The 26,513-nt window shown below is 51.1% G+C and overlaps 1 protein-coding gene across 5 annotated transcripts in view; it reads left to right on the plus strand.

Moving 5' to 3' along the window:
* The window catches only part of MAPRE3 (microtubule associated protein RP/EB family member 3), a 63,106-nt gene extending 37,556 nt beyond the window's left edge, over positions 1-25,550 (plus strand). The window contains exons 1-7 of one of the 5 annotated variants that reach the window (XM_060186713.1): positions 12,981-13,108; positions 20,211-20,338; positions 22,406-22,551; positions 23,010-23,211; positions 24,219-24,373; positions 24,526-24,678; positions 24,793-25,550. In XM_060186713.1, the coding sequence (XP_060042696.1) occupies positions 20,218-20,338; positions 22,406-22,551; positions 23,010-23,211; positions 24,219-24,373; positions 24,526-24,678; positions 24,793-24,861 (846 nt within the window). In that variant the 5' untranslated portion in view covers positions 12,981-13,108; positions 20,211-20,217 and the 3' untranslated portion in view covers positions 24,862-25,550. Of the gene's footprint in view, positions 1-12,980; positions 13,109-20,210; positions 20,339-22,405; positions 22,552-23,009; positions 23,212-24,218; positions 24,374-24,525; positions 24,679-24,792 lie in introns of those variants that run through there. The other 4 variants (XM_060186715.1, XM_060186714.1, XM_060186711.1 and 1 more) reach the window with 4 other exon arrangements.
* The last annotated feature ends 963 nt before the right edge of the window (positions 25,551-26,513 follow it).

Here is a 26,513-nt window from a genome sequence, read left to right on the forward strand (position 1 = left end):
ACACTCCTCTCCTCCCTAGAGGGTTCCCTGCACCTGTATGGGCCCCTGAGCAGGTGCACTATGACATCCCAAAGCCTTTCTCTCTCCAGGAGAAACTGAGGCCTGGCTCCCCCGGGGCCCAGAGGATGATGCGAGGAGAAGCAGGAGTTGGGGTCTGACTCGCCATGTGTCCCCGAGCAAGCACACCTCAGGCCCCTCATCTTGAGAGCGCTCTGGGAGCCGTCTCTCTTCAGCTCTCAGTTTCCTGTGTCCAACAGCGTTTGGGAGGACCCTCGAGATGGCTCCCCTTTCTGCCCCCTCTGCCCCATTTTCTAGCAATGGGGGAAGTCGCGCCTTGGATACACAGCTCTGCCTTGGTTCTCTGCTAGTGGATGTTCCTCTGCTGTTGCCCGCTTCCACTCTTTCTACCTGAAAATAAATTGCAGAACAACTAGAGTGGAGTTGCAGCACTTTGCTTTCTTTTTATAGTCACTTTAGGTTTAAAAAAAAAAAAAGCCTTCATGTGAGAATGCTTTTCTAGTACCTCATGCTTAGAATAAATTACATAGGGAGTCGGGCAGTAGTGCAGTGGGCTAAGCGCACGTGGCGTAAAGCACAAGGACCGGCATAAGGATCCCAGTTCGAGCCCCCGGCTCCCCACCTGCAGGGGGGTCGCTTCACAGGCGGTGAAGCAGGTCTGCAGGTGTCTGTCTTTCTCTCCCCCTCTGTTATCCCCTCCTCTCTCCATTTCTCTCTGTCCTATCCAACAATGACATCTATAACAACAACAATAATAACTTTAACAACAATAAAAAACAAGGGCAACAAAAGGGAAAATAAATAAAATACAAAAAAATAATAAATTACATAGGGAGTCGGGCGGTAGCGCAGCAGGTTAAGCGCAAGTGGTGCAAAGCACAAGGACCGGCGTAAGGATCCCAGTTTGAGCCCCCGGCTCCCCACCTGTAGGGGAGTCGCTTCACAGGCGGTGAAGCAGGTCAGCAGGTGTCTGTCTCCTCTCTCCATTCCTCTCTGTCCTATCCATCAATAACTACAATAAAACAACAAGGGCAACAGAAGGGAATAAATATATTTTTAAATCTCTGTGTATTAACAGGAGCAAAAGGGAGGAAAGCCAGGCTGAGCATCAGTCCGGCACATGTGGTGTTGGGCATAGAGCTCGGGGCCTCGTATTTGAGAGCCCACCTCTCAGGCTGTACGTCAGAAAAATAATCACAACCACAGACCAAGAAAAACAGCACAGTGGCTTGTGCAACAGACTTCCATGCCTGGGCTCAGAGGTCCCAGGTTCAATCCCCAGCACAACAGAGCTGAGCAGTGCTCTGGTAGCATAGTCATGATCATAGTAGTGTTACCTCAGGGTCAGGAGATACCCCACCCAGGAGCCGAGTGTGTGCTTTGCCATGGGTGGCTTGGGTTCAAACCCCAGCACCAGGCAGGTGTGCCCTAGCAGCTGGGGAAGCTTCATCACTGTGTTGTCTCTCCCTTTTTCTCTGTCTCTGAAAGAAAAAAAGAGGAATAAGTCAGCCCACAAGTGGTGAAATAGCCTTGTGTAAGGTCACAGTGCTGGCTGGAATACAAACAAAAGGAGAGGGGGACATAGTGTTGAGAGGGTATTGAAATAAGCTGTCCAACTTGGGAGAGAAAAATAAAATCTGGAATTTGTTAGGCTTTCAAAAGCATGCCCTACCCTTTGACAGAGTACTTAGAGTGTCCTCTCTAGACAAAAATTGAATGTTCAGAGATGTTAATTTGGAGCCAGCAGGTGGCTTACCCAGTAGAGTGCATATGTTATGTGTGAGGACCCAGGTGGGTGAAAGCTGTGGAGGGAGAGGCGAGGCCCTTGAGGGGACAGTGGAGGATCTGTGACAAGTAGGAGGGGCAGCAGTGAATCTCTGACAGTTCAGGCATCAGGCTGATTTTCCTAGGAGAAGGCAAACAGCAACTGTTAGCTCTGCAGCTGAAAAATAGACAGGGCCAGAGAGAGAGCTCACCAGGGAGCGCGCCCTGTGCACGGCCAGGTTCAAGCCCTGGCATCCCAGGTGATGTCGGGCACTGGAGGAGGCTCTGGTGTTGTGGTGCATCTCCCTTCCTCTCTTTTATAAATTTTATTTATTTATTTATTTATTTTGGATAGAAATAGAGAAACTGAGAGAGAAGGGAGAGGACGAGAGAGAGACCTGCAGCACTGTTCCACCATTTGTGAAACTTCTCCCTTGCTGGTATGGCCCAAGGACTTAAACTTTGGTCCTTGCATGTGGTAACATGTACACTTAGCCAGGCGCAACCTTCCCATCTTTCTATCTGAATAAAAAAGTGGCCTTGGAGCAGTGAAGTCAAAAATACACAAGGCCCCAGCTCCAAAAAAGAGAGTGGTCTGAGAGGTGGCACAGTGGATAAAGCACTGGACTACTCTCAAATATGAGGTCCTGAGTTCAGTCCCCAGTATTACTTATACCAGAGCAGTGTCAGGTTCTCGTTCTCTCTCCCTCTCTCTCTCTCTCTCCCTCTCTCTCTCTCTCTCCCTCTCTCTCTCTCTCCTATCTTTCTCATTAGTGAATAAAATCTTTAAAAGAAAAAGAGAGCCAGAGAGAGGAGGAAGAAAGGAAAAGAGAAAACAAAAATTTGCAACCTCTGGGGTTACCAGAGAGAAGGTTTTTCTTTCTTTCTTTAAAGATTTATTTAATTAACAAGAGAGAAATAGAGAACCAGAGCACTACTCTGGCATGTGAGATGTCATGGATTGAATTTAGGACCTCATGGTTTTTTGTTGTTTTTTTTTTTTGCCTTCAGGGTTATTGCTGGGGCTCGGTGCCTGCACTACGAATCCACTGCTCCTGGAGGCCATTTTCCCCATTTTTGTTGCCCTTGTTGTAGTTATTATTGTTATTGTTGTCATAGATGTCGTTGTTGTTGGATAGGACAGAGAGAAATCAAGAGAGAAGGGGAGAAATCAAGAGAGAAGGGGAAATACAGAGAGGAGGAGAGGAAGATAGACACCTGCAGACCTGCTTCACCGCTTGCGAAGTGACCCCCTGCAGGTGGGGAGCCGGGGGCTCAAACTGGGATCCTTACGCCGGTCCTTGTGCTTTGTGCCATGTGCGCTTAACCTGCTGCGCCCAGCCCCCTGGACCTCAAGCTTTTAAGTCTATCACTCTAGCCACTGCACCACAGCCCAGGCCACTAACTTCTTTGTTCATTTTATTTATTTATATATTTATGTTTATTTCTAATTCATTTATTTTATAGAGACAGAGAAATCAAGAGGGGAGTAGAGATAGGGAGAGAGAAAGAGAGAGACCAGAGCACTACTCAGCTCTGACTGTGAGAGTGCTGAGGATTGAACCTGGGACCTCAGAGCCTTGAGAGTCTCAGAGCATGAGAGGCTTTTGCAGAACCATGATGCTGTCTCCCCTACCTCACTGAGGTTTTTACGGGGAACACAAGGCATTGCAAGGACTTGCCGAAGGCCGGAGTTCTTTCCCTACTACTCTTTCGATGACTCTAACTCTCCTTTTACTTTCTCTTTTTCAATAATGCTGTGCAAGCTTAGGTAGAAATGAAAACAGGCCGTTCTGAAGCACATGGATTTAGCTCCAGTAATCTGCAGACGGTTGGAGGGCCAACACTTTACTCACTCTTTTTGCTAAAGTGCCTTGCACTCTGTCCTAGTGGCAGCTTCCCTGCTCTGACCGCCGTGATTCTAGATCAGGCATGGGGGAGGCGTGCCATCCAGTAGTCCACACATTCGGGGGGAGTAGAGATGGGTGTAAGGAGCAGAAGTCTAGGCTGCGGACACTTTACACTGAGACACACCCACAGCTCTGGGAACAGTTGGTCAGAGTGGTGCTTGCTCCTCTGTACTAGCCTGGTACCTGGGTCTTACGGCCACAGACCCCAACCAGGTTTGTGTCCCCAGAGGACAGGAAAGTAGGAGCTTTTCCAGAGCCAACTCTCAAGGAAAAGCCAAGAGCAGTGGCCCGGGGAGGGGGGGGGGTGCACAATGGATACAGTGTTGAGCCCCTAGCCTAGGTCCCAAGTTCAAACCCACCCAAACTGCATGTGCTGGAGTGATGCTTTGGTTCTTTATCTCCTTCCTTCTCTCAAATAAGTTAAATAAATAAGTATTTTAAAATAATAAATGTTAAAAAAAAATGACCTTAAAGGACAGAATAGATAAACTGACTTATATGTACACTATAATTGTGCCATTGTTTGGAATATTATTCAGCACCAAAAAAGCTCAACCCAGACAACAATTTGGATGGAACTTAAAGGCATTGTGCTGGGGGGGCAATCTCAAAAGATTACTGACTGTATAATTCCATTATATAATAGTCTTCAAACTGCACAATTATAGTGATGGAAAATACATCTGTAGCCGCCGGGGGTAGGAGGTGAGAGGCGGGAGGGCCTGGCTTTTACGGATGGTACAAGGTGGCTTCCTTGAGGCTACGGAGCAGTCCTGTGTCCTAGCAGGGTGGTGATTACACGAACCTCTGTATAAGAAAGGGGAGAGTGGTCTGGGAGGTGGAGCAGTAGATAAAGCATTGGGCTCTCAAACATGAGGTCCCGAGTTCAATCCCCAGCAGCACATATGTCAGATTCATGTCTGGTTCTTTCCTCCCATATTTCTTATAAATTCTTTAAGAGAAACTTAAAAAGAGAGGGTGGAATGTGAAGACTTACATAGAGTCAGAGAGGCCTGGTGGTGGTGCAGCCATGCACAAGGACCTGGGTTCGAACCCCCATTCCCCCCCTGCAGAAGGGAGGCTTGGCAAACAGTGAAGCAGTGCTGCAGGGGCTCTCTTTCACTCCTGTTCTCTCTCTCTCTCCCCCTCTCTATCTCTCTCTATCTCTCTGCCCCGTTCTACTTCTCTCTGTCACTCTCCAAAAAGGAATAAAAAAAGGAAAAGCAAATGGCTGTTGGGAGCAGTTGTCAAGTGGGCACCAAGTGCCAGCGATAACCATGGTGGTAAAATAAATAAATAAAAGTCGTAGTTGAAAATGAGTCCAAATGAAGTCTGAACCTTGGTCAATCTTCGCCAATGTCAAGTTCCTGACTTTAGCAAGTGTGATGTAAGATGTTTGGAAGAAAGTTGGATACAGCTACTTGGAAATCCTTTGTCCCACTTCACCATTGCAATTCTAAAATTATCCCACAATAAGAACTTTACCAAACCCTGGAGGGGCACTGGTTTCCACCAGTGGCACTTGGGACTCTCCAGTCTTGACGAGAGGAGAGAAAGTAGAGTGAGCCTCGAAAGAAGTGTCAGCGAGGCACAGCTCCAAAGCACTGCAGTTTCCTTTGCTGTCATTTCCACCTGGAAAGGGTGCCCAGTCACCACTTTAACTGTAGTGTGGTCACAACCACTAACACTTTAGGTCACTACAAATATAACGTAGGGGCTGGGTGGGGGCGCACTTGATTGGGCACACATGCTCCCGTGTGCAAGGACATGGGTTTAAGAAATAAATAAATAAATAAAGGCCTTGGTAAGTTTCCCCTGAGGGAAGCTTTCTTTAACCAGAGCTTCTGGAGCTTCCTGGCTGCCTTTAGCCTTCGCTCCTCCTTGCTCGGCCTGTTGTGACCCTCCCAGTCCCCTCTTGAGTCTGCCTGACTCTTACTCTACAAGCGTCCCTCTGAACTCACTGAGCCTCCTCGGTGAACCACACGCACACCCAGCCTGGAGCAGAGTTGCCCAGCTGCCTGCTGCTCCTGCATGTGCTGCCCTGCTTCTGTCATCTGCCACCCCCGCAACTCCAGGGCCCACCCCCCTCCTTCCCAAAGGCCTCGAGCCCAGCTCAGGGCCTGGAACGCACATTCTGTCCGCCATGGTCACTGAGGCCTTAGCCATCGACTTCCCTCACTCAGCCTGTTCCCACAGGGGCATTTTCAACCAAAAAAAATTTTTTTTCCAAATTTTTTTACCAAAACTGAAAACTACAGTGAAACAGACCAGGAAATGAATGCCCAAAGCACTTTGCAAGCTTCAACTTCGCTAAGATTTATTAGGTTTCAGTGTTTTCCCAGCTTTCTCCCTATGACACGGGGCTCTAAGAAGCATTAGAAAGACCGAGAGGTGGCATGCAGAGCCTCCCTGAGCAGATAAGAGCTGACAGGATTCTGCCCAAGAATGGGCAGGATGGCTACACAGAGAGGCCTATGTTGACTCTGAATTTTGTTCCAATGTTTTACTAAACAAGCAAGGTGCAGGGCTCGGAGATGATGGCTCAGTAGAGCACGTACCTTATTACATGTGAAGCCCTGGGTTCAATTCCTACCCCATACAAGAGCTCCATGAGCTGTCTGTGCTCTTTTTTGTTGTTTTTTTTTTTAAACCAAAGCGCAGCTCACCTCTGCCTTATGGTGGTGTGGGGATTGAACCTGGCACCTTGAAGCCTCAGGCATGAGAGTCTCTTTGCAAAACTATTATGCCACCTCCCCCTGCTCTTCCACTTCTCTTAAAAATGTAGAATAAGGGCTGGGGTGGTAGTGCACTGTGTTAAACGCACACAGTGCAAAGTGAAATGACTGGTATAAAGATCCCGGTTGGAGTCCCCTTCACAAGCGGTAAAGCAGATCTGCAGGTGTCTTTCTCTCCCCTTGTCTTCCCCTCCTCTCTCAATTTCTCTCTGTCCTATCCAACAACAACGACAGCAATAACAGCAACAACAATGGAAAAATGATGGCCTCCAAGAGCAGTGGATTCATAGTGCAGGCACCAACCCCCAACTGTAACCCTGGAGGCAAAAATAAATAATTTTTTTAATGTAGAATAAACTTGGGCCAGGAAGGTGGTTCAGTGATATCAGACATGCTTGAGACACTGGGTTCATTTCTTGGCAAAGCATTAAAAAATCAGGGTGCTCTGTTCTGGACCCACAGTCACCATCTGCCCAGTGTCCATCTGCACAGAGACTGCCAGCCCTCCCTGTCTCGGCAGCCTCGTGAGCAGAGGACTCCGTAATTGTCTGCATGTCTGGCTCTGTCCCCACACTCCAATGAGATGACTCAGAGCTTAGTCAGTTTTTTCTCTCACAAGCTAATGACCATCTCCCCACTTCAGGTCTGGAAGCTTCACCAGACAAGCAGCTAATCTCTGAGCCCCAAGCTCCACCCCCCTCTTCATCACACCACCTAAGGCCCCTCAAAAAGTTTATTGCCCTTTTTTTTCTTAATTTTTTTATATTTATTTCCTTTTGTTGCCCTTTTTTATTGTTGTAGTTATTGTTGTTATTGATATCGTCGTTGTTGGATAGGACAGAGAGAAATGGAGAGAGGAGGGGAAGACAGCGAGGGGGAGAGAAAGATAGACACCTGCAGACCTGCTTCACCGCTTGTGAAGCGACTCCCCTGCACGTGGGGAGCCGGGGGCTCGAACTGGGATCCTTCCGCCAGTCCTTGTGCTTTGTGCCACATGCGCTTAACCCGCTGTGCTACCGCCCAACTCCCAAGTTCATTGCTCTTTTAAAAGAAAATGAGGGAGTCGGGCGGTAGCTCAGTGGGTTAGACATGGGCAGTAGCATAGTGGGTTAGGCTTACATGGCCCAAAGCACAGGGACCAGTGTAAGGATCACTGTTCCAGCCCTGGCTCCCCACCTGCAAGGGGGTCGCTTCTTGGGCGGCAGAGCAGGTCTGCAGGTGTCTTTCTTTCTCTGCCCCCTCTGTCTTCCCCTCCTCTCTCCATTTTCTCTCTGTCCTCTCTAACAACTACAACATCAATACCACAATAATAATAACAAAGATAAAACAAGGGCAACAAAAGGGGAGAAAAATGGCTTCCAGGAGCAGTGGATTCGTAGTTCAGGCACCAAGCCCCAGCAATAACCCTGGAGGCACACAAAAAAAAAAGAAGAAGAAGAAGAAAGAAAAGGAAGGAAGGAGGGAAGGAAGGAAGGAAGGAAGGAAGGAAGGAAGGAAGGAAGGAAATGATAGGGAGTCGGGCGGTAGTGCAGCAGGTTAAGCACACATAGTGCAAAGCGCAAGGACTAGCGAAAGGATCCGGTTCGAGCCCCGGGCTCCCACCTGCAGGGGAGTCGCTTCACAAGTAGTGAAGCAGGTCTGCAGGTGTCTGTCTTTCTCTCCCCCTCTGTCTTCCCCTCCTCTCTCCATTTCTCTCTGTCCTATCCAACAATGATGACATTAACAACAACAATAACTACCACAACAATAAAGAAAAACAAGGGCAATAAAAGGGAAAATAAATAGATATAAAAAAATTAAAAGAAAAATATAGGCACATCCTGATGTCCCATAGTCTGAGATCCAGTCATCTGAAGGCCTAAGCTGGGCCCCACCTCCCCACAAAGCCAGCACCATTCTGCACCTCTTCTGTGTTCACGGGAGCCTGTATGAGCAAGACACGTTGTGTGGCCACTCAGTTGGACAGTGTGGATAGAGCTTGGGGCTTGGCTTCAGACAACCTGGGTCCACATCCCAAACTGTCAGTGGTTGATCTTGAACTTGAACAAGTCATTTGAACCCAGAGACTTCCTCATGCTCAAAACCACATGCTCAGAATGAGCCCTGTGATTCCTCACCAGTCCCAAGAGTGGCCCTGGAGAGACTCTGTGAAGGGTGACAGGCCTGTGCACAGCAGTGAGGACAGTCCCTGCATCTGGTCAGGTGTGTTCTGAGCTGCCAACTCAGAACTATGAAGGACTGCTACAGAGCGTCTGGTAGAAGCACAGAGGACTAGCAGAGGGTCTGTGTGAGACTGGAGACGTGGGAACACTCCCTGCCAGCTTCCATGAAGCCAGCGTCACTTGATACCAAAAGCAGACAGGGACACAACCAAAAAAGAAAACTATAGACCAATATCTCTGATGAACATAGATGCGAAAATATTGAACAAAACTCTAGCCAACCAGATACAGCAGTATATTTAAAAGGTTGTTCATTATGACCAAGTGGGGTTTATCCCAGGGATGCAAGGTTGGTTTAATATACATAAATCAATCAATGTCATCCACCACATCAATAAAAGCAAGACCAAAAACCACATGGTCATATCAATAGATGCAGAGAAAGCCTTTGACAAAATACAACATCCCTTTATGATCAAAACACTACAAAAAAATGGAATAGATAGGAAATTGCTGAAGATAGTGGAGTCTATATATAGCAAACCTACAGCCAACATCATACTCAATGGTGAAAAACTGGAAGCATTTCCACTCAGATCAGGTACTAGACAGGGTTGCCCACTATCACCATTATTATGCAACATAGTGTTGGAAGTTCTTGCCATAGCAATCAGGTAGGAGCAAGGAATTCAAGGGATACAGATTGGAAGAGAAGAAGTCAAACTCTCCCTATTTGCAGATGACATGATAGTATACATAGAAAAACCTAAGGAATCCAACAAGAAGCTTTTGGAAATCATCAGGTAATACAGTAAGGTGTCAGGCTACAAAATTAACATTCAAAAGTCAGTGGCATTCCTCTGTGCAAACACTAAGTTAGAAGAAGATGAAATCCAGAAATCAATTCCTTTTACTATAGCAACAAAAACAATAAAATATCTAGTAATAAACCTAACCAAAGAAGTGAGAGACTTGAAAAAGACACAAAAAAGTGGAAAGATATTCCATGTTCATTTCATGGGTTGGAAGAACTAACATCATCAAAATGAATATACTACACAGAGCCATATACAAATTTAATGCTATCCCCATCAAGATACCAACCACATTTTTAGGAGAATAGAACAAATGCTTCAAATGTGTATCTGGAACCAGAAAAGACCTAGAATTGCCAAAACAATCTTGAAAAAAAAAAGAACAGAACTGGAGGCATCATACTCCCAGATCTCAAATTATATCACAGGGCCGTTGTCATCAAAACTGCTTGGTACTGGAACATGAATAGACACACTGACCAGTGGAATAGAATTGAGAGCCCAGAAGTAAGCCCCCCACACCTATGGACATCTAATCTTTGACAAAGGTGCCCAGACTATTAAATGGGGACAGGAGAGTCTCTTCAACAAATGTGTCAGAAAAAATGGATTGAAACATGCAGAAGAATGAAACTGAACCACTATATTTCACCAAATACAAAAGTAAATTCCAAGTGGATCAAGGACTTGGATGTTAGACCAGAAACTCAGATACTTAGAGGAAAATATTGGCAGAACTCTTTTCCGCATAAATTTTAAAGGCATCTTCAATGAAACGAATCCAATTACAAAGAAAACTAAGGCAAGCAAAGCATAAAGCTATAGGACTAGATCAAATTAAAAAGCTTCTGCATAGCAAAAGAAACCAATACACAAACCAAGAAACCCCTCACAGAATGGGAGAAGATCTTTACATGCTATACATCAGACAAGAGGCTAATAACCAAAATATATAAAGAACTTGCAAATCTTAACAAGACAACAAATAACCCCATCCAAAAATGGGAGAAGGACATGGACAGAATATTCACCACAGAAGAGATCCAAAAGGCTGAAAACACATGAAAAAATGTTCCAAGTCTCTGATTGTCAGAGAAATGCAAATAAAGACAACAAGGAGATACCAATTTGTTGGTATTCTTCGTGTTAGTTTGGTCCCCTCCCCCCTACCTCTGAGAGATTTGGTTTGGCCCCTGCTAGTTTCGCGCCCCTCTTTCTACCCGCCCCCTATGCTAAGGAGGGCCAGGGTCCCAGCAACAGCTGCTGAGGGAGAATGATGGGGAAGCACATGGTGTGGTGATTTGCCTGCTCCTGAATAAAGATTAAACTGCAGCTTCTCGGCCCAGCCGTGTGTCCTCGAGTCTCTGTCTCTACCGCTGCGAAGCTAGCCTGGCCAGCTGGCGGCCCTGAACTTTAACGACACCACTTCACTCCTGTGAGAATGTCATACATCAGAAAAGGTAGCAATGACAAATGCTGGAGAGGGTCTGAGGTCAAAGGAACCCTCCTGCACTGCTGGTGGGAATGTCAATTGGTCCAACCTCTGTGGAGAACAGTCTGAAGAACTCTCAGAAGGCTAGAAGTGGACCTACCCTATGATCCTGCAATTCCTCTCCTGGGGATATATCCTAAGGAACCCAACACATCCATCCAAAAAGATCTGTGTACACATATGTTCTTGGCAGCACAATTTGTAATAGCCAAAACCTGGAAGCAACCCAGGTGTCCCAACAACAGATGAGTGGCTGAGCAAGTTGTGATATATTATACACACTGGAATACTACTCAGCTATTAAAAACAGTGACTTCGCCATTTTCAGCCGATCTTGGATGGACCTTGAAAAATTAATGTTAAGTAAAGTAAGTCAGAAACGGAAGGATGAATATGGGATGATCTCACTCTCAGGCAGAGGTTGAAAAACAAGATCAGAAGAGAAAACACAAGTAGAACCTAAACAGGAATTGGCGTATTGCACCAAAGTAAAGATTCTGGGGTGGGTGGGTGGAAGAATACAGGTCCAAGAAGGATGACAGAGGACCTAGTAGGGGTTGTATTGTTATATGGGAAACTGAGGACTGTTATACGTGTAAAGATTATTGTATTTACTGTCGAATGTAAAGCATTAATCCCCCAATAAAGAATTTTTTTAAAGGATCTGTGTAAGAGGCCAGGAAGCATTCCTCATGTGAGGCTCACTCATGGGAGATCGGAGGTTCAATCCCCAGCACCACCCTTGCCTGAATGTGTTCTGGCTTCTCTCTTTCTCTCTCTTCTCATAAAACAAATTAATCTGACCAGCTTCCCTCCTGCCAAAATGGCAATAAGATAAAAGCAGAGGGCTCTGAGAGATCTGGGCTGGGTGGGGGAGCTGTGAGCACAGAGCAAGCCAAGCTGAGACCAGTGAAAGAGGGGAGAACTACACTCAGCCCTGCCAGCTGTCAGTCAGAGTCAAAGAGAGGAGCATGTTTTTTTAAATATACTTTTTAAAATTTTAAATTAATTTCAACTGAGACAGAAAGGGGGAGATAGAGTATAGGGGAGGGAGAGAGAGAGAGAGAGAGAGAGCTGCAGCACCACTTCAATTATGAAGCTTCCCCTCTGCAAGTGGGGGCTGGGGGCTTGAACTCGGGTCCTTGTGCATTATAACATGCGCACTCAGCCAGGTGCACCACTGCCCCAGAAGTGGCCTTTTAAAGGACAATAAAGTGACATGACTTGTGTGCCCAGGCACAGCCATACCCTAAATATGAAGGGCCGGTGAAGAGGCAACAGGCCCACCAGGGGTATCACCCTTCTAAAGCCGCCCCCAGAGAGCTTCGTCTCCTGTGGAGCCAGAGGGTCTGCTAGCGTGCTCCTTACCTCCCTGCTCCTCAGTGCAAATAAAGCAAACATAAGGCCAGAAATCCATCCTTGTTGAGACCGCCAGCCCATGTGGCCTCAACCCCCCACTCTGGTTTAACCTCTCTCATTCATTTCATTCATTCATTCATTCATACATTCATTCTGCAAATGTGTATTTGAACCGATGTTGCACCTAGGGCCTGGGCTGGTGCTGTTTGAAGAAAGAAACCAATAGCATAACTCCCAGAGCTCCACTCTGTCTGTCTGCCTGTCTGCCCTGGACCCACAAAGATCAGGGTAGGTCTGGGAGGAGTTGAGATCCTCCCCTGTTCAGCTGGACACATCCAAGCAACAGTATCAGGGATTCGGCAGAGCTAACGTTCTGAGAGGCAGGACTGAGCAATGCTGTGTGAGCAGAACCCCCCCTCTCCCCTGCATCCACACCCCATCCCAGATCTACTCCCCCACTCTGGTCGCAGAGTCCCTCCTTCGCCCGCCTCTGGGTGGGCCGCCTCAGTGCAGCTCTGGGGAGCAGGCTTGCTCAGCTGAGGAGCAGGATTGGCTAGCTCAGCCGGGCCTTTGTGACCCAACAGCCAGCTCCTCTAGGCCTCAGACCGCTCACCCTGCCCTCACACTGCACCTCCCCGCACCCCAGGATAACCTGCATGTGCGACCCAAGGTGGCGAGGGGTAGAGACTTTGCAGATTTTCCCAGCAGGTGACTTCAGCCTCCTGGGTCCTGGGCAGGAAGGGTTGGCCCAGTGACAATGGGCATAGCCCCACACTGGGAGCAAAAACATTTTGGCAGGTACCAAAGAGTTCCCTCTCCCATCCCAGAGCACCTGTTCCAGTTCTCCAGGCCGGTAGGTTGGCACTCACAGAGTAGGCCATACCTGGGGGTCTGAAATTGGGGAGGGGTTGGGCTGGGAGGCCCAGAAGTCCAGAGGGCTGGCCGCCAGCAGAGGGTAGGGAGACGCACTGACTATAGCTGGCTTCCTCCCTGCCTGGCGTCCCATGGTCTCTGAGCCACGGAGGGGTGTCGGTTGGGAGCCTGTTGCTCCAGCCAGCGCCCTTGTGTTCTCACTGCCCCAGATCCGCTGGGCATAACCATTTCCTGAGGTGGCTGCATACCTGCCTCTCCTAAACCCCCCCCCCATCTTGCTTTTTCAGTGACTTTTGTTGTGAGGGAGGAGGTAGAGCACAGACTTCACCAATGTGCAGGGACCTGGTTCGGACCCTCACAGAACCTGGTAACACTATTTATGGCGTCAAGGGGAAGCTCTGTGAAGGGGGCCATGCTGTGGTGTCTCTCCTTTCTTGTTTCGTCTCTGAGATTAAAAGGGGGAAAGTCTGCTGAGAGTAGTACCTGGCAGAAATGGTGCTTGTTTCATGTTTATTTTTTATAAGACGGAAATTGAGATGGGGGAGACAGAGAAGGAGAGAGAAAGACGAGCCAGGCAGTGGCACACCTAGTTAGTGCTTACATCACAGAGTGCGAGGACCCAGGTCAAGTCCCTGGTCCCCACCTGCAAGGGGAAAACTTCAGAAGTGTTGAAGCAGGGCTGCAAGTGTCTCTCTGTCTCTCTCCCTGTCTCCCCCTCCCCTCTCAGTTTCTCTCTGTCTCTATCCAATAATAAATAAATATAAATAAAAATATTTTTTTAAAAAGAGAGAGAGAGAGAGATGGAGAGAGAATGATAGACACCTGCAGACCTGCTTCACCACTTGGGAAGCATCCCCCCACTGCAGGTGGGGAATTGGGGTCTCGAACCTGGATCCTCACGCAGGTCCTTACATTTAGTACTATGTGTGCTTAGCCAGGTGTGCCACTGGCCAGCATCCTATTTATTTTATATTTTATACTATAACTTTGCTTAGCTCTGGCTTATGGTGGTGCTGGGGGCTGAACCTGGGAATTCAGTCTCAGTTTTGTTTTTTCCACAGGGACTCAGTGCCTGCACAAGAGCTCTACAATTCCCAGTGGGCATTTCTTTCTTTCTTTCTTTCTTTCTTTCTTTTCTTTTTTTTTTTTTGCCTCCAGGGTTATCACTGTGGCTCAGTGACTGTACTATGATATGAATCCACTGCTCCTGGCAGCCATTTTTTTTCTTTCTTTCTTTCTTTCTTTCTTTCTTTCTTTCTTTCTTTTGTCATTGCTGTCATTGTTGTTACTGTTGTTGTTGGACAGGACAGAGAGAAAGTGAGGAGGGGAAAACACAGGGGGAGAGAAAAATAGACACCTGCAGACCTGCTTCACCACTTGTGAAGCGACTCCCCTACAGGTGGGAAGCCAGGGACTCGAACTGGGATCCTTACACTGGTCCTTGCGCTTTGTGCCATGTGCTCTTCACCTGTGCGCCACTGCCCAGCCCCCTTCCCTTTCCCCCCTGCCTTTTCTGATAGAGACAGGGCAGGAGGAAAGAGAGTGCTTCACCACTCATGCAGTTCCCCCCTGCAAGTGGGGACTGGGGTCTTAAACACAGGCCCTCTCGCATGGGAACGTGTGTGCTCTACTGTTTGTGCGTCCTACAAGACAGTTGTTTCAGGAATACAACTTCACATCCCCCCAGAAAGTATGTACTCGCACAACTCACCCACCACCAGAGTTGTCCCCATTTTACAGACAAGGAGACTGCTGCTCAGAGTCTGTCAGCTGGATAGCAATAGCTTCAAGCTGGAACCCATGAGTTCTGAGTGGATATCATCCCATATTCTTTTTTATATTTATTTATTTTCCCTTTTGTTGCCTTTGTTGTTTTTTGTTGTTGTTGTAGTTATTATTGTTGTTGTTACTTATGCCATTGTTAGATAGGACAGAGAGAAATGGAGAGAGGAGAGGAAGACAGAGAAGGGGGGAGAGAAAGATAGACACCTGCAGACCTGCTTCACGACCTGTGAAGCGATTCCCCTGAAGGTGGGGAGCTGGGGACTTGAATCACGACCCTTAGGCCAGTCCTTGCGCTTTGCACCACGTGCACTTAACCAGCTACGCTACCACCCGACTCCCATCATCCTATATTCTTAACGCGGGAGCTCTGGGGAGCTTGCTGGGGGCTGGGAGACCGGGGTGCCTTCTGTAGCTGTGCTGGGTGAATGCAGATGCCTGGTCACTGCCAGCTACTGGGAGCCAGAGACTTAGAGAAGGCTGGGGACAGCTGTTAATCTTTAAGATATATCTGGCAGACAGATTTCCACTGAAAACTTGAAAACTAAAGGCCAAAATTTGGTGTAGACTGTGACAAGGTTCAGTATCCATGCAGGTTTATTTCTAGATAGGGTCTAAGTGTCGGCCCAGGGGTCTCTGGGAGCTCTCCTCCTCCTGGGGTGTGGCAGCATGGTCATTATCATGGTCACAGGACACCCGGCAGCTCTACCTCCCTGAGCTGTGGCCACTTGTCCCAGCAAAATGGCACCAGCATGATCACCAGGTTAACCCTCCTCGACTCTCCTCCCCAGGTCAGGGCCCCACTGGATATGCTTCTCCCTGGGCACGTGTTCAGCCTTATCCTGCCAGCCAGGAAGATGGCACAAGTCACCACCCAGCCAGGGCCTGCTCCCAAGTCACCACATGCCCAAGCTGACAGTGGCCACAGCCCTGCTCCCGTACCCATAGCAGGCACCCCCGGGTAGCAGTAGTGTTCTGGAAGAGTTTCCTGGGCCGTGTCTCCGCTATGAAGGGAGGCAACAGGTGCACTTGGGGCCGGATGTTCAGGCAGAAGCTTCCCAGGTCCCACCGTCCCAGTTGCTGGGCTGCACTGAGTGGAGGCCCGAGGCAGGCCCTGTTGCAAAACTCCATCAGTAGTTGATTCTTCGAGGGGTCTGATTGGTGGCATCAGGAACAGGGAAGCTGGTTTGGTTCCATCCAGAGTCTTGGCGCAGGCCCAGGACTCCATGACATCCAGGGAAGGAAAAACACTCAGAGGACATCTGGGTCAGGAAATGCTCTCCATAGCCTCTGCCCTGGCACCACAGGGCTTTGGCTGAACCGATGGGACTAGGGCAGAGATCAAAGTCGGGGCCCTCCCTTTTTTAAGCTGAGCTAAAGAAGGGGACTCAGGGATGGGGAAACATTGAAAGGTGCCTCTTCTCAGGACCTGGGTGCCACCTGCTGGCCATAACTGAGCTGTAGTTACAGGGCTGAGAGAATCTGGAGAGGGTCCTGCTCTGCCCACAGGTGAGGGCGAGGGCGCAGGAACAGAGAACCCTGCAGAGGCTGCTGGGCACCATGAATGAATCATCTGGAGCCTGTGCTGGTCCCCAGTGCAGACAGGGCCCACTTAGGCCTGCTCCACCTTCCTAATCCAGCTTCTTTCTCACTGCACTTGGGGACCCAGGTTCATTCAGGCTGATGAACAGTGGGGCTGTGCCTCCCTTCACCAGGCCAGGCAGAGCTGAGGGCCATGCCTTTCCATCACCTAGCTGGACAGAGCTGGTGGCTCATAAGAAGGAAGGCATTTGCCAAGGCCTGTGCTGTTCTTGGTGGCCCCTGGCATCAGAGTCTCTGTGTTTTCTGTCAAGGAAACTAGAGTTTGCCTTCATACTAAGGGGGAATATAGCTCATACTGTCCCCTACAGAGTGGCCACACACTTCAGGCTCCCAGCCTGTCAGTCCAGCCAAGCTCGGTGTCTGCTTGTGCACTGCAGCCACCTGCAGTAATTTCTCTTAATTTTTAAACATTTATTTATTCCCTTTTGTTGCCCTTGTTGTTTCATTGTTGTAGTTGTTATTATTGTCATCGTTGTCGTTGGATAGGACAGAGAGAAATGGAGAGAGGAGGGGAAGACAGAGATGGGGAGAAAGATAGACACCTGCAGACCTGCTTCACCGCTTGTGAAGCGACTCTCCTGCAGGTGGGGAGCCGGGGGCTCAAACCAGGATCCTTACGCCAGTCCTTGCGCTATGCGCCACATGCGCTTAACCCGCTGCTCCACCGCCCGACCCCCAACAATTTTTTTTTAAATCAAAGCCCCTCACAGCTTCTGGTGGTGCTGGGGATTAAACTTGGTGCCTCCAGCATGAAAGGCTTTTTGAATAATCACTGTGTTATCTCCCCAGCCTGGCAGTGTTTTTCCCAAGTGCATGTACATAAAATGTGTGTGTGTGTGTGTGTGTGTGTGTGTGTGTGTGTGTGTGTGTGTTACAAGTTACGACTAAATGTCAGTGTCCAGTAGTAGTTTACATAGTTATGCCTATGTACAACACCACACATAAAATCATTTTGTACAATAGCTAGACACATACACACTGCAACACCCTGAGACATCTACAGGAGGCTCTGACATCCTGTCCTGGTCAAGCCCCACTGGAGCGCACGGGCCACGCCTGAGCCACCAGCCTGCCAACCCCATCCCACCCAGGAAGGCCGACTTAGGCTGGGAGGCCCTGGAGCTCAAAGGATTTCAGCTAAATCACTGCTACAGACTGGGCCCAAGCCTCTGCTTTTCTTCAGCAAGCAGTCCTTGAAATCCATACACTGTACGCTGGAAATAAGATAGAAACCCTGAGTGTCTATGAAATCAAACCTCGAGCAGCCTAGGCGCTCTGGGGCCTAGAAGACTGAGCCAGAGCACAGTGTGCCTGAACCCCCAGCCCCAAGACCTACAGCCCCAGGCAGCCTCAGAGCAGCCAGCCCCCAGGCGCCTGGCCCCCACAGGCCTCTGCTCTCAGCCCTCACATCCTTCTCCCTCACGCTGAACTAACTGCCCCTCCCTCCTGACTTCCTAGGGCACTTCCTACATTCACATAATTGGGAGCATCTGCTCACTGCTGTGTGACTCCCGTAAACTCCCTGGGGGCTGGCAGCTCTTTCCCACTCATCACTGTCCCAGTGTTCTGCCACCAGGGCTGGTTATCGGGGTTACCGGCTCAAGCCTGCATGAGGACTCCATTACTCCTAGCAGCCATTTTTCCTTCTTTTTTTTCCCACTTATGTTTTGGATACAACTGATAGAAACTGAGAGGGGGAGATAGAGAGGGAAAGAGAGGAAACACCTGGGGGGTGGGGTGGTAGCACATTGAGTTAAGCACACATGGTGCAAAGCACAAGGACTGGCATAAGGATCCTGGTTCAAGCCCCCGGCTCCCCACCTGCAGGGGGATCACTTCACAAGCAGGTCTGCAGGTGTCTGTCTTTCTCTCCTCCTCTCTGTCTTCCCCTCCTCTCTCCATTTCTCTCTGTCCTATCCAACAATGATGACAGCAATAACAACAATAACAACGATAAACAATAAGGGCAACAAAAGGGAAAAAATGACCTCCAGGAGCTGTAACCCTGGAGGCAATGGGAGAGAGAGAGAGGGAAAGGGAGAGGGAGAGGGAGGAAACACCTGCAGCACTGTTTCACTGCCCTTGAAACTCCCACTCCTGCAGGTGGGGACTGGACACTTGAACCCAGGTCCTTGTGAGAATATGTGTTCTCTATCCAATGCACCACTCCCTGGCAGCCTATACAAATTCTCATCAAAGTGAAACACATGTATACTGAGGGCTCTCTCCTCGTCTGTCATATGTTTCCCGAGCATGGATCTGGAGCCTCAAAGTAAAGGAAGCAAAGCCAATCATTGGGGCTCTGGCTATGAGGTGGGAGGGACAGACACACAGATGATTTTGAGTCAGTGTGATAAAGCCATGACCGTGTGCTCCACGCACTACCACAGCTCTGTCGTGTCTCCCTGTGCTGGTCATGGGAGAGTTCCCTGGAGGACGTGATGCCCCAGCTGAACCCTGGGATCGAGGGCAAGAGGGAGCCAGTCTTTGTCCCTTCCTTCCTCCCCTCCTTTCTCCACTTCTTCCCCCCTCAATTTCATTTTAGTTAGAGACAGAAACTGAGGGGGCAGGGGTAGAAAAAGAGGGAGACACCTGCAGCAGGGCTTCACCAGTTGTGGGACACTCCCCTGCAGGTGGGGGCGGGGCTTAGACCCAGGTCCTTAGGCACTGTTTGGTGTGTGTTATACCAGGGTCATCACCCCCACCCTGGTTGCCCTGTGTTCATTTCTGATAAAGGCATCATCACAGGAGTGACCAGCAGCTGCCACTTGGAGGGAAAGAGGGGGAACGCGCAGACCTTCTGTCCAGGAGGCGGCGTTTCTGCTCACTGCCAGCAAGAGTTGCTATGCAGGAGCAGAAACTCAGGGTTCCAGAAAGAAACTAGAGATCCCAGATGAGTGAGTGTGTGTGTGTGTGTGTGTGTGTAACATCCCAACTGTACAGTGCCAAATCCTAGCACTAAGAGCACTCGGCTCCCTGGGCCCACAGCTGTCGCAGGGAGCAGTGTGGCCGGGTTGAGGTGGCCTGGTGGTAGGGGAGAAGGACTGGAGGCTTCTGCTGGCTGAGGCCAGAGGGAATGTGTACATAGCCCCAAAGGTCAAGATCTTAGCAGGCTGGGGGGGGGGGGGGCTGTCCAGGACACCATGGGTTTTAACTTGGGTGGGTGGTGACATTCACTGGGGTGATCAGACTGGAGCAGAGGTGTATTTTGGGGAGGTTCTGGAACCCAGGTCCTGAATCAAATCTGTTGACCAACGGCCAGCTGGAGCCCTGATGGTGCTGTTGTCTACAGAGAAAGGCCGCTGCCTCACAGTGGCAAAGCCCTTTGTGCGTCCTTGCCAGCCCCGCGGTGCCACACCCAGTGTGGAACCTGCCCGCCAGGCCAGGCCAGGCCTTTGTTCCTGCTGACTGGCCCCGGGCCATGGTGCTCTCTGTGCCGGGGGAGTTCATGCCCCTCAGGGCTTAGCTCCACTGACCCATTGAGAGTAGCTGATGCCCTGAACGAGAACAGAGCCCAAGGCCTCTCCCTCCCTAGGGCCCTCTCTGTCTCGGCACTTCTGGACGGCAGAGACCCCTGTCACGTCGCTTTGTATCACCAGTTCTTAGTGTCCGGCCAGCATAGAGTGGACACTTGGGGGAAGCTGAGAGGTGACAGTGGGCCCCCTGACACTGACTGCTCCCCTCCTTGCTCCCGACAGCTGGGGTATGGCCGTGAATGTGTACTCCACATCCGTGACCAGTGAGAACCTGAGTCGCCATGACATGCTTGCATGGGTCAACGACTCCCTGCACCTCAACTACACCAAGATAGAGCAGCTCTGCTCAGGTAGGGGTGGGTGGGGCGGAGTGGGGCAGGCTGAGGGGCTGCCTGGGGATGAGCCCAGCTGGGCGGGTCCCTCCTCACCTGTGGTCAGCCATGGTCTGGCTCTCACAGAAGCACTGAGGTATTGTGAAGAGCTGAGAAATAGCTCACCCAGAAGAAAGCATGCCCAATGAGTTCAAACCCTCACACCACGTGGGGCGCTTTGAGCAGCACCGGGGGGTTCCATAGATGTTGTGGTATTGTGTTGTCAACACCAAATATAAAGAAGGATAAGGGCCGGGTGGTGGCACACCTGGTTGAGCGCACGTGGGCACAAGGGGCCTCAGTTTGAGCCCCTGGTCTTCACCTGCAGGGGGACAGCTTAGCAAGTGGTGAGGCAGTGTTTCAGGTGTTTCTGTGTCTCCTTCCCTCTCTGTCATCCCCCTTCCCTCTCGATTTCTGGCTGTCTCTATCCAATAAATAAATAAAGATTAAAAAAAAAAAGCTAAAAATATATAATTTAAAAAGTAGGCCCAGGGAGACCACACAGCAATGTGGCACATGCACAAAGTCCCCAGGTTCAATCCCTAGTGCCACAGTAAAGGAGCAGGGGTAACTAGCATAATGGTTATGCAAAGAGACTCTCATGCCTGAGGCACCCAAGTCCCAGGTTCAATCCCCTGCACCACCATAAACCAGAGCTGAGCAGTGCTCTGGTAAAAAAAAAAAAAAAAAAAACATAAGAAGGTAGACTGAAGAGATGGTATAATGGTTCTGCAAAAGGATTTTCATGCCTGAAGCACCAAAAATCCCAGGTTCAATCCCCAGCACCACCAGAAGCCAAAGTCAAGCAGTGCTCTGGTGAAAGCAAACAACAAAAAGGTTTTTTTTAATTTATTTATTTTCCCTTTTGTAGCCCTTGTTTTTATTGTTGTTGTAGTTATTGTTATTGATATTGTCGTTAGGACAAAGAGGAGGGGAAGACAGAGAGTGGGGGAGAAAGATAGACACCTGCAGACCTGCTTCACTACCTGTGAAGTGACCCCCCCACACGCAGGTGGGGAGCCGGGGACTCAAACCAGGATCCTTATGCTGGTCCCTGCGCTTCGCACCACGTGCGTTTAACCCACTGCGCTACCGCCCGACTCCCAACAAAAAGTATTTTGAAAGAGAGCCCACATTCACAGCACTTTCATTATGGAATGTTGATGTGACTATTTCATTGATCTCTCGTGCCTGAGTAAACACTGTCACGGGTGTGTGCACTGTGACACTGTAGGGTGTACATGGGCTTCAGTGCCCATGTAGTCCCAGTCCTAAAGGGTTGGGGTTAGACTAAGTTTCCAGACTAAGGAGGAGAGTCCTACGGAGTCCCAGCCTGCTTATAGGGCTTGGAATTGAAGTAAGGGCACGGGGTCTCCAGAGAACAGAAAGGGAGAAGCAGGCGGACAGAGGTCCAGTCTAGCCACCCTGGGTCCAGATCTCAGTGCTTCTTGCAGTGCAATCCTGGGCGAGAGTCCTCACTGTCTCTGTTGCCCATCCCAGAGCTGGAGAGAGCCCCGCCTTCTATATATATATTTGTATTTATTTATTCCCTTTTGTTGCCCTTGTTGTTTTATTGTTGTAGTTATTATTGTTGTTATTATTGTAGTTATTATTGATGTAGTCATCATTGGATAGGACAGAGAGAAATGGAGAGAGGAAGGGAAGACAGAGGGGGAGAGAAAGAAAGACATCTACAGACCTGCTTCGTCTGTGAAGCAACTCCCCTGCAGGTGGGGAGACGGATGCTCCAACTGGGATCCTCACTCCGGTCCTTGTGCTTTGCACCACGTGTGCTTAACCTGCTGCACATCTGCCTGACTCCCCAGAGGCCCGCCTTCTAACGAACGGGCTGCTGTTGGGAGTGAGTTCCCTACGCTGGGCTGGGTGCGATGCTGGCACAAACTCATCAAAAATAGCATATCCTCTCATTCCTGGAAATTCAGGGGGACTCAGGCCCTGCCTGTCCTGAAAGTTGGCCCAGCCCTGGTCCTGACCCCTGGGGTACTTTGGGAGGCCCTGAGTCTCGACCATCTCCCCCACCACCAGGCGCAGCTTACTGCCAGTTCATGGACATGCTCTTCCCCGGCTGCGTGCACTTGAGGAAGGTGAAGTTCCAGGCGAAGCTGGAGCACGAGTACATCCACAACTTCAAGGTGCTGCAAGCAGCCTTCAAGAAGATGGGTGTTGACAAAGTAGGTGCCTGCCCGGGGCTGCTCAAGCTCCATGTGACCACCGGGCAGCAGCGCCACCGGGCTCGCTCCTGCTCCCAAACCGTTGTCTGCACCCCGTCCTCCTCTGACTCTCCAGGGGGACTGTCCCTCAGCTCAAGGCGCAGACCCCACACACCCCATGCCTGTCACCCCACATCATTCAACCCTCCCCTCCCCCCATGTCCACCTCACCCAGGTTCCCACAGCCCCTCCCACACACAGGCAGCCACCGCAGGACCCTGAGCCAAGAGGAAAGGGTTGTCTCCGGATGGAAGCCCTGCAGCCTCCCCATCCACCCCATCCGTCTACCCACTCTGGTGCCCAGGAGGGGTCCAGTGGGGAAGGCAGGCGCTACAGCTGGGGGCCGGCCCCTCTCAGAGAATGGCAGCCCACCACGGTAGTGGCCCGCTAAAGCTCTCTGCTTCTGTGGTCTGTTTCAGATTATTCCCGTAGAGAAGTTAGTGAAAGGAAAATTTCAAGATAATTTTGAGTTTATTCAGTGGTTTAAGAAATTCTTTGACGCAAACTATGACGGAAAGGATTACAACCCTCTGTTGGCGAGGCAGGGCCAGGACGCAGCGCCACCTCCTAACCCAGGTGATCAGATCTTCAACAAATCCAAGAAACTCATTGGCACAGCAGGTAACGTGCCCGAGCCAGGGGAGGGAGGTGGGGGGCCGGGCCGGTGAGGGCTCCAGCCAGGAGTGCCCCCTGGGCCACCCAGCCCGGCCCGGCCCGCCAACCTAGAGGAGACTGTTATCACGGAGTTCAGATGACACCGTTCGCTGCCCGCTGCTCAGGGCTCCCGGTGGGGAGGAGAGGGAGCCACTGAGTGTTATAAAGGGAGAGCCAGCACCAGCCCTGGGAACAGCTGGCCACAGGTGGCCCAGGACACTCTGCCCTCTGCAGCACCCAGGGGGCAGGGCATGCACCTCCATGCAGGCCCCTCCTGGTGCCCAATTCCAGCCCTCAGCCCACTGGCCTCCAGGGGCAGGAGTCCGCCAGGCTTGCCCATACTCCCACCTTCCATAAGCCTGAGTCCTCAAGAGAAACTTTGGAAACCAGGCTTGCTCTGGGTTCTGGAGAGAAGGGAAGAGGCAGCAGGGCCCCTGGGGAAGAAGGGAGGCGAGCAGTCCTGCATCTGAACCCGTCATAGCAGAGCCCCTGCTCCGTCTGCACTGCTGCCCGGCCGAGGCCTGCCCCCACTCTCCTGCTTGCTTTGCTTTAGAGCAGCTGGTTCTGTCCCAGGAGCTGGCCTAGCATGCGGGGGGTGAAAGGGCAGGGGGTCCAGGACCCTGCTTCAGGTCCATGGGGTCACAGGCCCTTCCTAAGGTAGGAGCCTGGGAGAGCATGGTAGGCTCCTTGAGTACCCAGCCCCCTGTCACCTCCAGGGAGGGTGGCATTGGACTCAGGGTCCAGCTGTCAGTACAATAGGACCCCCAGCGCCTCCCAAGCCCTCCTCCAAGCCCCTCTCTCCCTGCCATCCTTCCTGCTCTCCCAGGCTTGGCCAGCTGCTGTGGTGTCCACCTGGCCATGGCTTGAGGCCTAGCAGTCTGCCCTGCGGAGGGGGACAGGAGGGGGGGTGCCAGCCACCTTAAGGGCCTGCCCACCACCGACTCCCCCCAAGCTGACCTCTCTTCTCTGGGTAGTCCCACAGAGGACATCCCCCACGGGCCCGAAAAACATGCAGGCCCCAGGCCGGCTGAGCAATGTGGCGCCGCCCTTAGCCCTCCGGAAGAACCCCCCCTCTGCCCGGAATGGGGGCCATGAGGCAGATGCCCAGATCCTGGAGCTCAACCAGCAGGTGAGCGGGGGCCAGGCTGGAACACCCCCAGCTTGGCCTTGGAGAGTCGGCAAGAAGGGGAGTCCAGGCTGGAATGCCTCTTGCTCCTGGGCCCCTGTGGGGTGTCAGGCAGAAGGGAGGCCCAGGCTGCAATATCCCCTGTCCCCCCACAGCTGTTGGACTTGAAGCTGACGGTGGATGGGCTGGAGAAGGAGCGAGACTTCTACTTCAGCAAACTGCGCGACATCGAGCTCATCTGCCAGGAGCACGAGAGTGAAAACAGCCCAGTGATTGCGGGCATCATCGGCATCCTCTACGCCACGGAGGTGGGTGCCAAGGAGTCCCCAGGATACTGGCGGGGGGAGGCAGGGCTGGGAGCCCAGCACCCCCCACACCACCTGCCCGGCTCAGGCCTGCCCTCCCTGTCCCCCCCCCCCCAGGAAGGATTTGCACCCCCTGAGGATGACGAGATTGAGGAGCGCCAGCAAGAAGACCAGGACGAGTACTGAGGGCACCGGGCTGCCTGCCCTCCCCACCCCCATTACAGTCCTTTCCTCACAGCCGTCGGGTCGGCGGGTGCTTTGTGTGGGTGCCGCAGCACTGGGGGCCACAGAGGAGGCGAGCAGGTGGAGGCCCGGTGGAGCGGGACCCCTGCCCACTCCCCCCCACCCCTATTTATTTCCGTTGTCTCTGCTGTGCGGGCCATCGCCCCCACCCCACCCTGGGGTGCTGCCACCACCCCCAGCCTGCTCCCGACAGCCAGCAGCTGTATATTTGACAAAGTCATTGGTATATTTTTACTTACTGGGTTCTCCTTGCACTTTACCTGTCCTTCCCTGGGGCTGACGGTGGGCTGCCAGGCTGGGGCTCAACAGGACTCATACCCAATCTTATTTATTTTGTCCGCGGACTTCCCAGCAGTGGAGGGGGACGCTGAATTCAGGAGAGGGACGGGGGCAGAGCAGGAGGTGCCGGGGCCCCGGTGGTCAGGGACTGGGAAGGGAGCATTCGAGGGAGGGATGGGAAGGACCACCGCTCCCGCAGCACCCCAGGCCCCCAGCACACCCTCCTGCGGCTGTGTTCATGCCACACAGACTCTGCCTGATCCTCCTGTAGATCCACCCCAGCCCTGTCCCCGGGCCCCCAGCCTGCATACGTGGTCACTTTTATTTAAATAAACGTGTGTGGTAAAAGTTTATGTCCAGGGTCTCAGTGCTGCCCCCAGTACCCCCAGTTCACAGAGGTTAGGGTTGCATCACCACCAGCCCCTCATTGTTGGCACCTACCAAAAACACACCCCTGCCATGCCTGCCCACCCGGCACCAACCGTGGTGCTCCTGCCTGGGGCCAGGGCTGACCCCTCTCCCAGCCCCAAGCCTAGCTCTGGAAGGCATTTGCACCATCATGCCAGGCAGGGAGGAAGCTACATAAGGAGGGAGCTAGCTCCATCACCCCAAATTCTTCTTCAGCCAGGGATCCACCCTGCTGAGGGGAGGGTGCTGTGAATAGAATGCCATGTCCCCCACAGAAGTCCACAGCATCAACCTTGGGACCTGTAGGCACACAGCAGCAAGACAGCAAGACAGCAGGGAAATTAGGCTATGGAGGGAACTCAGCTGCTCATTTGCTGGTCCCCATAGGCAGGCGCATCCGAGGTCATCTGAGGGTCACACTAAGAGGAAGCCACAGTGCTGCAGTGTGAGGGGGACCTGACCGCCTGGCTTTGAAGGTGGAAAGGGCCATGAGATGGGGGGGGGGGGGTAGGGCGTGTCCTCTGGATGCCAGGAGAGGCAAGATGACAGCTCTCAGAGATCCAGAGAGCAGTGTCCCCTGCAGACAGTGTATATCAGCCCGGTAAGACCCCCACCAGACTCCCACCTTACACAGCCCTCAATAAGTTTGTGGGTTTTTTAATAGAATTTATTTTATGAGGTAGAGAGAATTTCAGAAGAAAGAGGTGGGGGGTAGTACATCCAAAGCACCACTGTGGCACATGTGCCAGGGATCGAACCGGGGGCTCAAGCATGCATGTCCAGGGCTCTATTAGTTGACCTGTTTCCCCAGCTGCAAGTTTTTTTTAATTTTTTTAAATACTTATTTACTTATTCCCTTTTTGTTACCTTGTTGTGGCTACTACTATTGTTGTTATTGATGTCATCAC

This window comes from Erinaceus europaeus, chromosome 3 (genome assembly GCF_950295315.1).
Source record: "Erinaceus europaeus chromosome 3, mEriEur2.1, whole genome shotgun sequence".
Classification (NCBI taxonomy): Eukaryota; Metazoa; Chordata; class Mammalia; order Eulipotyphla; family Erinaceidae; genus Erinaceus; species Erinaceus europaeus.